Below are 14,109 nucleotides of genomic sequence, written 5' to 3' on the forward strand. Positions count from 1 at the left end.
GTTAGAAAAATTCAGACTTGTGATGTAAAATGAGTAAGTAAATGAGTTTCAGGCAGAAGAGACCTGACAGGTGTAATGTGTTTATGTCGTAATGGTAAAACTGTAACCTCCTCGTGAGAACCAGTTGGTTTTCTTCTACTTGTGTCTTGTTGAATAACTTTTGAGATGGAATGGGAAAAAGGAATGTTTTGAGTTCCTTTAAAATATTTTGTTTAATGTATATGTATGTTACCTGCATGTATGTCTATACACCACATGGGTGGAGAACTGGATTGTAGACACTTGTGAGCAGCCATGCGGGTGCTGGGAACCAAACCTGGGTCCTTCTGCGAGAGCAGCAAGTGCCTTTCACTGCTGAGCCATCTATCCAGCCCCATTCTTTGAGGTTTTGATGTTTCATGATATCAAGCCAAGGAAGGTCTCACTGGCCATTTTTCATGCTTCTTTTGTTTCTGGAAATTTCCTAGCCTTTGTTACCCAGGATGTCAAAGATATTGGTGTCTACTTCACAATAGCCATGATGGGAAAAATGGCTCATCTGTCACACAAATCCTCCTGTTGTTTGCCTGGGCTTCTCAGCCTCAGAACTCGTTTGGTTCAGGGGACTCTTTGCTCTGGAGGATGGTTCTGTGCATCATAGGCTGTCTAGCAGCGCCTCTGTCTTCTTCCCGTGTGATGCTTAGGACTCTCCCCCTTCACCAGCACTGTGCACATGCAAAGCACATGAGAGTGTGCGTGTATGCATGCATGTACACACACACACAGTAATTAGTTGATTTCTAAACGTTTAACTATGTGGTTACTAAAATAAGCCATTCTCCGTCTCATCCGGATGTCTTCTAAAACCCTTAGTTCAGTGCTTTGCACATGGTAGGTTGCCAGTGAACATATTTTAGAGCATAAAAATAAGTAAAAAAAAAACATCATAAATATGACTAAGTCATTATTTAATAGTAAGATAAAATAAATATTAGATGAGATGTATAATACAGTCCAGTAACATAATGAGGAACAGGAAACTATAGGAAGCATTGACTTAAAATATGGCATACACTCTGTACGCATGGTGCCTATGTATGTAGGGGGGAGGGGGTTATGGTGCGGATGTGTGCTAAAACAGAGCCTCATTGTGTGGCCTTAAACTTGATCTCTCCATGTCTCAGTTCTATGTGCTAGAATTACTGGCCTGCCCCATGCCTGGTATTGATACATGCTACCACATAGACTGTGAAGTGTGGAGGAAACTCTTTGTGGTTTCAGTGTTTCCTCTTCCACAAGAATCCATGGCCCATAATATATTGTGGTAAAAAGCAAGCCTTGGTTATCATCTAGACTTTAGCTGGGAATGATTCTGTTCTCAACTTGAACCTGTGGGTTCTTTCCTGTTGGAGCCCTTGGCAAGAAGCCAGCTACTGTGGCGAGGTGGCCATGCCCTGTCTTCCTCAGACAGTGTCCTATTTCCAGACCCCAACTCACTGGAAACATTCTTTTGTTCTCAAGAGCATTGGTGCCATCTAGAATTTCTTCCCAGAAAAGTGCTGTGGGAAAAAAAATACGTTCTACATTTAGTTTAGTTATTATTTGATTTTTATTGGTTTTCAACATTATTTTCAAAATAAAAATAAAAACTTTGATGAGTTATGGGACGACGGTCCCTAGAATACACATTTTGGAGAAGCGACGTTTTCATAGATTTAATTATAAGAGAATTATTGTCTTAATATTTGCTTTAAGGCAGAAGTGTTGACTTTATTTTGATGTTTAAAAACAACTGGTTGCTTAGAGTGGGATATGTTAATAATTAGTTAAAATAGTTTGTCCATATTTCTATATTTTCTTAATTCTAAAAATATTCTAATGTATGTTTTATCTTTCATTTCCCACATATGTGAATTTCTTTTAATAAACCAAACTTTTTTCAATTTGTACCAAATTCTCCACTCTGATGCTTTTAGGATGTGACTGTATATTGTACCATTAATATAACACATTCAGATATATTTAAATAATTTAGCTGGGCATGGTGGCTCTTACCTGTAATCTTGGTATTTGAGAGGCTGAGACAGGAAGATCATGGGGTGTCATGCCAACCTAAGCTACATGGTGAGACCCTGCCTCTCAGAACACAGGCAAGAAAACCACACCCTCCCACATTCACCTCATGGCTGCATGGTGTTTATCAAATCTTGCTGTTCACCTGAGTCACCTCTGACTGTCCCAGAACCTACCCATCTGGAGAAGGGCATGGCTGGTCATGGACCTTGCGTTGAAGAAGCCCTGGCACCACTTTCTGCCTTCTGTGCTTTGAGGATTTTGCTACGTTGGCCATAAATAAGAGACTGACAGGGAAAGATTTCCTTGTCTACTGACTTTCCATTTGTGCCCTGTGTTTTTCTCTGTGTGGCACAGTCAATTCTTACTAGACTGTGAAAGCTGACTATTACAGGATTGAGGAATTTGGGGAATCATAACCAGTGCAGCTTGACAAATACCAGTAATGGGATATTTTTACAAAGGAACTAACCAAATGGTATGATTTAGTTTTTTACAGATAAACAATTTTTTAGCAAGTCCCTCATTCAAATTCTCCACAACACAAGGCATACCTCATTCTTACCTTGTTCTGACTTTGAGTTTGTTGATGCTGTGCTGCATGTCAAGCAGGAAACGGAAACCAAGGTTGCGGAAACACTATAGTGGTATGCGTTGCTCTCAGTGCTCGCTCAGGAGTGCTGTCTAGAGGTCACTTTCAATGCCCATCTCCTTCAGGTGCCGCTTTATAAGCAACCTTCCTGCACTGGAAGGTGTGGAGTCAGGTCAGGTATAATTACAATGACAGAAAGCTGAGCATTTAAGTACAAAGCAGAACCAATTGAGTTCTCAACCTGTGGGTCGCGACTGCTCCGAGGATCCAATGACCCTTTCACAGGGGTTGCCTAATGCCCTCAGAATACACAGAGATTTAAATTACTGATAATTTAATTCATAACAGCAGCAAAGTTACAGTTACAAAGGGCAACGAAAACAGTCTTAATTGTTGGGTGTCTCTACAACATGAGGAACTGTGTTGAAGGATGGCCACATTAGGAAGGTTGAGAGCCACTGCCCTGGAGACTTCTGTCACAGATCAGCACCAGCTTCCTCCTGAGTCTGCTGCTTCAATAAGGTCCACGGCTGTTTTGTTGCTGTTTCCCCCTGTATTTGGAGCATGAGACTTGGCATAAAGCTTCAGCTCCATCTTCCTGTCCTGATTTGCATGATTATATTTAGTACAATATGATTACTAGATAATAAATATTTGATCATTTATTTCCTAATAGAGTAATCATCTTGCTTCTATGACTACTTGTTAATACAGCACATGATGAATGAAATTTCTCTTAGAAGTATGTGATTTTAGCATTGGAAAAAAAACATGTTCTTTAAGGATAACCACTTTTCTCATGTGTTGATTTGAAAATTTGTTTCATCTATGTAAATCAAACAAAATTTACTTTCAGAATACAATTTTACTTCTGATAAATTAGACTGTTGGAGTGTCACTATATTGTAGTACTTAAATTTGTAGCAATAACTTAATTTGGATTTTTTTAAAGTAAAGAGGTTTTCATGCTTATAATTAGTATTATAATTGGGGGGCTGTGTTTTGTTTTGTTTTTGTTTCTCTATTCTTTTTGTTGCTTGAGGTGTAGCACTTGCTGTATAGACTAGACTGCCCTTCAGCTTATCAATATCTTCCTGCCTCTGTCTTCCAGAAACTGGGATTGACAGACATGCACCATCATACTGGATCATGGCTGTTTTAAATGACACTAAAGTTAGCCTTTTCCATTATTGATAGATTGAATGTAGACCGCAAAATGAAATTTATTTGAAATATTGATGGTCAACATGCTCAGTGCTGCTAGTTTAGATGTCTTTGTGTTTATTTTCATTTTATTTCCCTGTGAAGTGAGACAGGTAATAGTTTATTGCTAAAGCCAACTGTGTTTGTCTTTCTACTCTACAATAGAGAAGTAAAAGTACAAAATAGGGGACTTTCAAAGAAGTACATTTTATTCTCTATATCTGTTATATTGTGTTTAATTAAGCATGCTTCACGGGATGTAGAGAAAACCATTCTCTGAGAAGTTGTTCCTCAGTATCTGATACTTTCCTTTTCTTAAGTCTATGTATGTATTAAGCTCTAGTCTCAGAACAGCTGGATCCAGTGGTTGTCTGCTAGTTAGCTCGGCTCTTGCGACTCACACAGACCCACCCATCCTCTCCCACACACATGCATTTGACATTGTTTTATCCTATTACCTAGCCTGTGCCTGGAGTACTGGCCCTGGTATTCAGCAAGCTTCAGTGACAAGCCCTCTGTACCAGAGCCATGACGTTCTCCGCAGGGCTTGGGGCTGACAGGTAACAGAAGACCTCAGTATTTGGGGCTGTGAGGGGTCTAGACTGTGAAGATCCAGGCCGAGGGCTTTTGCTGCCAGGTTCTGGTGGTTGAGGGCATTGCCAGTGAATGCTTCTCTTCCTCTCGCGGCCACATTACAAAGCCAGTGCAAGGCACCGTTGTTTGACATTGACGTGAACAAGACCTAAGAAGAGATGAATGGGGAGTGATACACGTTAGAAACATGAATGATGGTGCTAAGCATGGTGACACACATCTATAATCCCAGCCCTCAACAGGAAGAAGACAGGTCCACAGCAGGGCTACCAGGGTTACCTAGGGAGAACCTGCCTCTTGACAGGAATTTGTCGAGACTGCTGGGGGTGACAAAGCGAAAGGTAGAAAACCCATCCTGGAAGTATTTATTCTAGCTAAAAAGATGACAAAGACCTAGAAGCAGAGAATACTGATGACCGTGCTTCCCAGGACTCCCTCATGTGGGCATGCCATCCGGAAGCTGCCCTCACTCACTTGATAAGCACCTCCCCCAACTAATTTTCCTTTTATTACATAGAGTCCCAGTCTGATTTGGGATGCTAGCTAGTTTTTATCGTCTGCCAGAATTCCGTACAGAAACCATTTTAGACAGACTTGGGGGCTGTGGGCTTTCAGAGCACCGAATGGGGCCTCTCACATGGTGTGACACTGATTGGATACTTCTGGAATCAGGTGCATCCTTGTGAAACTATAGAAGATCAGCATCATCTTAGATGCTTGTTTCACAGAGGGCATCCCCCATAGAGTCATGCCTGCTCTTTAGAGGGCTTTGTCCTTAGTTGATTACAGTGTGATGACCTGACACAGGAGATCTGGATGGGGGAGGGGCATCTTCTGGGATACAATAGTGCATAGTATCTCCCACAAACAACTGAGCAGGACATGGAGTAATGGTAATTGAAGCTAGGTAGAGTAAAGTAAGAATTTCAAAGCTATTCTCTGTGAGGTAGGAGTGGACTCAAGGGTATACTCGCCTCCAGGTCTCAGGGAGTTTTTTGTTTTGTTTTGTTTTGTTTTGTTTGTTTTTATAGAAACAGAAAGCAGAGTTCCCCTTTGGCTGCTATAGATGATTTGTTTTGTTTTCTGTTTGTTTGAAGAAAGTTGTGTAATCTTGGAGTGTTCCAGAGTAGTATAAGGATGGTCATTTTGGTAGCTGGGACCTAGGGATTATCTTCTTAAGACACAACTTCCTTCCTCATGCTGACCATTTCTAACCTTGAGGCTCTGGGTTTTCACTTCTTTTATCTTTTAGAAAGGTATTTTCCCTTTGGGCAAGTTAGTAAAACCAAGTCATCTAAGGAAGATATATGTATATGAATGGTCAGCTAGCAAGGCTGGGGAGCAACCCCCCCCCGAAAAAAAATGGGGCTATTGTCTACTTCTAGCAAAAGCAGGTAACATGAGATGTCTATAGAGTTCTAACTTATAATCGTGATTAGCTTTTAAAATGCACCAGAATGGATTACTACATTTTAAGTCAATGGGGATTATGGAACTGATTTGGGGGACAGTGGCAAGACAGATAAGGTGTGTTTTAATGTAACAATGTGCGGTGTATGTTAACAAATTTGAATATGTTTGTTATTACACTGTTTAGAACATTACTGGCTAAGGGTAATATAAAAATACACAAGGAAAAATTTTCTTCGAATTACCGTGATTGACTGACTGTCAGTCACTCTTGCAAATGTTACGTATGTTTTCAGGGTTAATCAGTGGACAGACTAGAAGCATTAAAAGTAGTTGTAATTATTTATGCAAGAGTCTGGATGAGCATCGACTGAGGAAACCAGTCAGAAGCTGGTGAGCGCGTGAGCCTTGGCATCACAGCCTCAACAACCCTTTCACCTCAAAGTTGACTCAAAGTGATTTTTTTAACAATTTTTTTAATGTGCAGATACCTTTTATCTTTAAATTAAGAAAAAGATCCTTTCACGTCTAGCCAAAAATTCTTCGAGCTGCTATTATTGCATCCCTCACCTTAAGCCATCCGAAAATGTCTTGTTTTGTGTGAGAGCTGACTCTGAAGTCTGGGTGGGTGATTAAATTCCTCAATGAAGACTTAGTGGGTGCTGCCAACGACCAGTCCAGGTTACCACTGGGCAGGTCAGTGCTTAAAATGAGTAAGCATGTACGTGAACAGCCAGAAGGTGCCTTTTCATGCTAAATGTGGTTCCCCACATCTCCTCTGATTAGAGGTGTGCTCTGAACAAGCCGAGACCGGGCCATGCCGTGCAATGATCTCCCGCTGGTACTTTGATGTCACTGAAGGGAAGTGCGCCCCATTCTTTTACGGCGGATGTGGCGGCAACAGGAACAACTTTGACACGGAAGAGTACTGCATGGCGGTGTGTGGCAGCGTCTGTAAGTGGACCCTTCCTCCAGCCTGGCCACCTTTCGTCTTTCTCGCCACTGGCTCTGCTCTTTGTAACAGATTGGTTTTTTTCCCCCTTTTTCTTGGGAATGGGCCTGTCGCTACCACTAACCACATTCCTGTCAACTTCTCTAATGACTGGAAATCTCCACGTATGTTCAGTCACAAGCACATCTCTCCATCTATTTCTAATAAAGCATGGCCTTGGATGTATTCTTTTATAATTGTGATAGATTATTCTTGCAACCCGTGGGAACGTCCGACCGCTTCTCTTTCCAAAAGGGCTAGAGTGGCTTTTGTCTTCCTCAGTCCTTCCTGCCAATTCATACTGTCTGTCTGTCTACCTACCTATGTGTTCATGGTTTCTGCATGTGCACATGTGCAAATAGTCTCTCACTAGAAGCTGGCTTATGAAGCTTCAGCTGCCTTAACAAAATTGCCATTGTGAATTCCTTTGCTATTTCATGACATGTTTTTTGTTTTGTTTTGTTGTTTATTTTGTTAAAGAAATTTGACTGAATTGAACTCATGCAGTCTCAGGTGCTGTCTTAGTTAGGGTTTTATTGCTGTGAAGAAACACTCTTATAAAGGAAAACATTTAATTGGGACTGGTTTACAGTTCAGAGGTTTAATCCATTGTCATCATAGCAGGAAGCATGGTGGCATGTAGGCACACATGGTGCTGGAGAGTAGCTAAGACTTCTACATCCGGAGGCAGCATGAAGAGAGAGACACTGAGGCTGACTTGAGCATCTGAAACCTCAAAGCCCACCCCCCAGTGACACACTCCCTCCAGCAAAACCATACCTCCTAATAGTGCCAATCCCTATGGGTCTGTGGGGGACTTTTTCATTCAGACCACCACAGACTCCCATGCTGTGCCCAGAACCCAGAACACATATATTTGTCAACTTTTTTATTTATCTCCCCCCCCCCCCCGCCACCTTGGAAATAGGTAGAAAAGGACTAAGGGTATGGATCAGTTAGTAAAAGTGCATATCGTGCAAGTATGGAGGACCTGAATTCAAGTCCTCAGAATATACTTAACCCAAATGTATAACCCGTGCCCCCATAATGTTAGCCTTCCTAAAGAGAGCTGGGAGGCAGAAACAGGAGAATCACCTGAATCCTAGGACTGGCTAGCCTGGGCTACACAGTTGAAATGGACTGTCTGAAACAAGGTGGAAAGTGTCTGCTGGCCCTGAGTTTGACCTCCGGCTGCCACATGGGATCCAGGGCATTCAGGCTCACACACGAAAGCACATGTACATACAAAAGGATAATGCTAGCCGCTTTCAGTGGGATGAGGTTGAGGGAAGCAAACTGCAGGTCTCTCTGGAGCATCTACCTTTCTTTACCGTGGGAAATAAGTACATGGAGTCGTGATGATGTCAGTGCAAGATAAAATACTTCCCCAGAGGGCTAAACCTTAAGTCATGTGTCAGACACATGGCATGTCTGCTTTTGCTAATAGACTTCCAGGGTAAGTCCTCATTGACATTTGCTTATTCTTGGCCACAAGTTAGAAATATTAATTATTAATCAGAAATATTAGTAGTCCAATCATCTTAGTAATTGTGCCTTTCTCTTTTGAGAGATTCTTGCATTTTATTCCTAGATTTATAGGGAGGCAATCCCTGCCTAGGAATACCTGGGAAACTTCTTAACAATTTTCCAACCAGATCATAAAATCAAGCAAAACAACCAAAGAGGTGCTCCGGTAAAACCTTAAGTCATGAAGTAGCTGATCAGGTTGGGACCTGGAGAGTTCTTGTTGGTCTCCTAGGAGATGAGGCCATTTCAGTCCTCTGTGGAAACAAGTGTAGTGACTCTGATTGGATGAGCGCAGATACCCCTAGCTCAAGATACCCACCCTCATTTTCACCTAGAAGTTAATTAGGTTACATAATATGGAATACAATGAGGGATTCTGTGGCCTGGAGCCTTTGGAATAAAGGGCCTTTGTTGCTATGCCCTAAACTAGCTGCTAGGTAAGGATTTCTTGGCAAAATTCTGAAGTTTTTCCACTTTCCCTGGGGTAGCTTTATTTTCTGGAATACCATAACTTGGCAATGAGGAAGTTTGATTTATATTATTAGCAGAGATGAATTCATCTCAAGATTTGGACACATTTTCTTGCCCACCCTATTGGAAACTTCCCTTCATGCCCTTTCCATTTGATCATTCTGAGCAGGGAGTAAAACATTACATATCTCCACCGGGGTTGGTGGAGGATGCATACACTTTACTCAACAATGTGTAAAACCTCAATGCTGCCAGTAGGGTTTTATTAGAGGCAGCCAGTAGTTCTGACTCAATTATTACAGAATTGGGCTACAAAGTATCAAGAAGGCAGAGCTGGGAGTGTAGTTTGGTAGTAGAGCGCTTACATAGCAGGAAAAAGGAGGATGGGAGGGCTGGAAAGATGCTTCAATCTGTAGAAACATTGCGATGCAAGCAAGAGGACCCGAGCTCAGGTCTCCATGCCTGTTGAGTATGGTGGTACAAGTCTGTGCATTCTCGGGATGCAGGGACAGGATGGTTCCTAGGTTTGCTGGGCAGCCAGTCTAGCTAGCCAGTGACCCAAAGCATATGGCGTACAATGATCGAGGAAGATACCTCAGGTCTCCCCACCTGTGCATGCGTACCCTAGCACACATGAATGCGTACACACAGACATTACAAACACATACACTGCACACATGAATAAAAAGTCATAAAGGAGGAAAGAGAACGAAGGGGTAGAAGGCCAGTCACACGGACAGATAGTCATGCGTGGAGAATGAAGCTTTATCACATAGCCTAGCCAGGAGTCCAAGTTTCTCATGAACAGGTGAAGTTGGGGGAGCTGCTGTGAGGAAGGCGTTGAAGGGCATTGAGGATTACTGGTGCCAAGGAGGGAGAAGAGAGCCAAAAGTCCTCCAGAAGATTTTTCTGATGTCTTAACAGTGGCAGAACGTGCCACGTTTGCAGTACTAACCTTTACTGAGGACAGATCACATCTGTGTGTTCTTTGGTTCCCTGCTTACGTCTCGGTTTTGGTTGAATGCTTTTTTTCCCCGCATTTTTTAAATTTAGTTCTTAATGCATCATATGAGTGTGTTTCTGCCATCATTCCCGTGTTTCTGGTTTTGTTTTTAGTTATGTTCTCTTGTTTTCTCCTTAGCAACCCAAAGTTTACTCAAGACTACCCGTGAACAGCTTCCCCAAGATCCTGTTAAACGTACGTTGCTGTTGACTTGGGGGAGGGACAAGGGAAGGACTGTGTTGCATGGCTGGGCGTGACCTTCACTCTCACCACCTGCTTCGCATGGACGCTGTGATCCTCGCCCAGGTGCCCTTTAATAGACACTGTCTCTTCCTTCGCCTCCCTCAGGGCTTCACCAGTTCACCAGGCAACTTCAGATGTCGGGACAAGAATATTGACTTCAACTACTTATATTTCCTGATCAAATTCTTTTCTGATTTGTGTAGTTCTATGAAATATAGTGTTTCTTGATTTGACAGGACTTTTATTTCCTGAAAACTGCCAACATGCCATAATTTAATGACATCAGATTTATTAATAGAGGTACCCCTCCCTAAAAATATAGTATTGTGTATCAAAGACAAGTTTGTGTGCACCACAGTATTGAGTGCTAAATGACAATTAGAAAGCGAGAGGTCGGTCACCTAGATTTCAGGACTGCCCTTCTCTCCCAGAATGCACATTGGCTGGGAGGAGGTGCTTCCCTTAAGATTTTGTGGATAGGAAAGAGAAAAGGGGTTTCCTATAAAAAAGCATCACACCAACCAAAGGCTCGGCGTCTTAACAATATTTGTTTTTCTGGCCACTAAATCAGTCTAATTTCATTTTAAAATGTGGTATCAAACACATCAATATTCATGTTTAAAATTCAGGCTACATTTAAACATAGATTCACCCTCTCTGAGGATGAACTATATTGTTGATACTTACTGAAGCCTGAAGAGGAGACCCAATTTCAGTTATATATTTTATAATTAGAACTACACTGCCGCTTTTCAATATGGCCTCCTTAAGAAAGTCCAGCCAATTCAGATGATGGGGTAGCACTGGAAGGATGTGTTTTTATTGACAGAGTAAACCTCTGTCCTGCTATTGTGAACTGTTTTCCTCTAAAACGTTGATTTGTGTGTGTTACATTGTTCCCAGCACTTTCAAAGATCACAGATCTTTTTCTGGCACGCTTGTGCACATTTGCCTCGCCTTTTTTGTGCATATGGACAAAAATGAGGCCCAGAGCACTACTTCATGAGTGGTCTGGAGGCTTCAAACACAGGAGGACCGTGTTTGAAACCTAAATGACTCCCTGGCTGTGCTCCACACCAAATGGCTCAGCATTTGGTTCTCATGTTTTTTAGCATAGACAGTTTCTGATGTTCAGAAGGCACATTTTAAAAAAATATAGGAAACAGAGAAAAGCTGAAAAATAGTAACACCCTCCCCAGCCATGCCAGGCATATGAGTAGCAGGCATTTCTATTCCTCATCCTTTTTAAAAATGGCGGTGATGGATTCTCATCAATTTCATTTCCTTTTAGTATGTAGAAGATTGTCAGTTTTCATTTTTCTTAATTGACAAACCTTATTTGGGAATTTATTTTCATAAAATATACATAACATTTTCCTGACAGATCTTGGAAGTCTCACTTTCTTCTTCAACTTACAGTGTGGTTCAGACGCCGACATCCTTCCATCCTGGGAGGATGAAGCGATTTTGTCAGCTATATTTCTTGTCTCCCTACAGAGACTATTCAATCACAGCGGGTGAAGGGTTTTGCAGTGCTAGTACCAACATATGGGAGAAAGCATATAATTTCTAGTTATTTATAGCCATGTGGCTATGCTACCTTATTTATAGCAAAGCCACACATTTGAATTGAAGAGTCATGGTCACCTGGAGGTCAAATGCAGATGGCAGACTCAATTTAGAAGAGAAATGAACAGAGCGGGAACAGCACGGTTTACACTTTGCTCCATCCCCCGTTTAGAGTTAATTGAATGGCATCACTTTGCTCTGAGGTGGTTGGTTCTTACAGATGCTCTGTCTGAATTGCGTCTAGTGGAAAAATAAATGCTAAGTGGGCTAGAAAAAGCTCTTCCATTGAATGCTTTAAGACTACGTGTATAGAGAACCGTGCACCGGGGCCCCATCATGAATCATTTCCTGACAAGACTTATTACTTGAATCAGGCAATTGCTAGACTTTCCGTTTTTGCCATGAAAAAACAACTTTGAAAAGCATCACGATTTTCAGGACACTTATTGTTTGCTCTTGCTCTCGCAGAGGACTCTAAACACAAATGTAAGTGAGGGACGTGAATCCAAAGAGCTGTCATTTACTCAAAAACATGGCTTCATACCTCTTTGAAAAGCCTTTCCATGTGAGGTAACGCACCTCCTGCGCTTTAGCTGTTCCTGAGTTCAGTTCTCCGTCTATTTGACCTGCTACACAGACCTCACCTCCAGTCCCTACAATGTAGTGTTTGTAAAACAGTAAAATTTTATGTAAATATTTGACCAGCTGATGTTTCCAATATGGAAGATCCATTGGCTGTCCACGCACTGTCCCAATCAGACTGAATCTCCAAAGGCAAGCAGAAACTCCATGACAGACACAAAGATCACATCACGTTTCAGCCAGCTGATTGACCCATCGGCAATCTACCCACAGGGTGACCTAGTTCCGCTTACTTTATGTTGTAAACTTTGGCACTGAGGTTTCTTTGCCTCGATATGCTTGCCATTTTGTTCCAGAAAATTCATTGTGATAGTCCATTCAGTACATACGGGTGTTTAATGAACCAGTGAGATAACCTTTCTAGTTCCCCAATTATGTAGAGATAGTCTACATCTATCCCAACACCGGTATAGACTACGGAGTTAGATGTCTCAGTGCTTTTTCTAGTATAACGTAAGCTACTGTGGATGGAGAAGATAAGCCAGCGGGCGCCATTATTCATGGCTCACCTCCACACCCCTTTTCCTCTTTGTTTTGTCATGGTTTCCTGAACCCCATCCTCAGAGCAGCTGTCTTTAGAGAAGCTCAGGAGCCTTGCTGCTCTGTTTACCTGTGCGTTGCCATTGTGTTCATGGGCTTAGGTCCATGATTCCAGCTTGCTAGGGTAGGTCTGGCCCCATACACGGTTAAAGTGGGGGAAAGGATGACTGTGTAGTCTTGCTTGTTGTATCAGGAGGTTATGATTTGCATACACTGAGTGATTTGGTGCATGCGTGAATGGGTAGTGCCAATGTAACCTCAGTCATTGTCTTTGGCCAGATTTGACCTATTGTTTTTAATTATTCTCTTCCTGTTCTTCAAGCTGTGAAATAGTAGGCATCAACTTTTGTTACTACATTGTATAATACTAGTAATCAAACTATGATAGCTTTTTCGGCTGTCAAACTATATTAAAAATAATTATTGGCCTAGGTATGTTGGTTGCACTCCTTTAATCCCAGAGTTCAAGTGGAAGAAACAGGTGGATCTCTGCAAGTTCGAGGTCAGGCTAGTGTATACTTCCAGGCCAACCAAAGTTACACACAAAACAAAACAAATAGTAGTTATTCTTATTTAAAGATCTAGTCCTGCGTTGAATTATGTATCCCAGGAGTGGTAGTAAATTTCTACCACAAATAAAAATACGAACCGTGTCTTGGGTACCCAGATATACTTAGGTAAGAAGTTTTCTTCAAAGGTGTAATGATTAAAAAGTTTAAGGAAGCGAGCAGTTCCATTGTTTCAAAGGCCAGCATTTGTTTTTGTTTGTTTGCTGGTTTGGTTTTTAAGAAGAGCCATTTACTGTGTTAGAGGAGGCTCGTCAGGAATGTGCTCTATGCATTAACTACATGAGACAGGCGTGGAAGGGAATCTTTGAATCCTTTTTTTTATTAAATTATATAATTTTTACAAATTTTCCCCTCCTCCCCTCTTATTAAAGAGATTGGCCGTGCTTTTCTGTCAGGTTGTACATCCACTATTACATCTGCAGAGTGCTCCAGCCACTGACAGTAAATAAATAAATAGGCATCATTGTGGGTCCCCATGACACATTCTTTTTAAAAAAAAAAAAAAAGCAGCCAGTGGACTGAGGAGATGGCTCAGTGGTAAGGTATCTGCATGTGATGCAAGCTTGCATACCTTAGTGTGTAACCCCAGCATCTATATGCAGAGTCAGGAGTTGCAACCCAGGTATCCATAACCCCAGCCCTGGAGTGGAAAGTGGGGCCAGGTGGATTCCGGAGTGGAGTCAGTCTAACCAATTAATTTGCT

At 41.8% G+C, this 14,109-nt stretch overlaps 1 protein-coding gene across 6 annotated transcripts in view; it reads left to right on the forward strand.

The window, feature by feature from the left end:
- LOC119825083 (amyloid beta precursor protein) overlaps positions 1–14,109 on the forward strand; it is a 220,324-nt gene that overhangs the window by 129,850 nt on the left and 76,365 nt on the right. For 2 of the 6 annotated variants that reach the window (XM_038345714.2, XM_038345716.2), the window contains exons 7-8: positions 6,638–6,805; positions 9,982–10,038. The exons of 2 other annotated variants lie outside the window; for them this stretch is intronic. In XM_038345714.2, the coding sequence (XP_038201642.1) occupies positions 6,638–6,805; positions 9,982–10,038 (225 nt within the window). The remainder of the gene's footprint in view (positions 1–6,637; positions 6,806–9,981; positions 10,039–14,109) is intronic. 2 more of the 6 variants (XM_038345717.2, XM_038345718.2) reach the window with 1 other exon arrangement.

The sequence above is a fragment of the Arvicola amphibius genome, chromosome 10 (genome assembly GCF_903992535.2).
Source record: "Arvicola amphibius chromosome 10, mArvAmp1.2, whole genome shotgun sequence".
Taxonomy (NCBI): Eukaryota; Metazoa; Chordata; class Mammalia; order Rodentia; family Cricetidae; genus Arvicola; species Arvicola amphibius.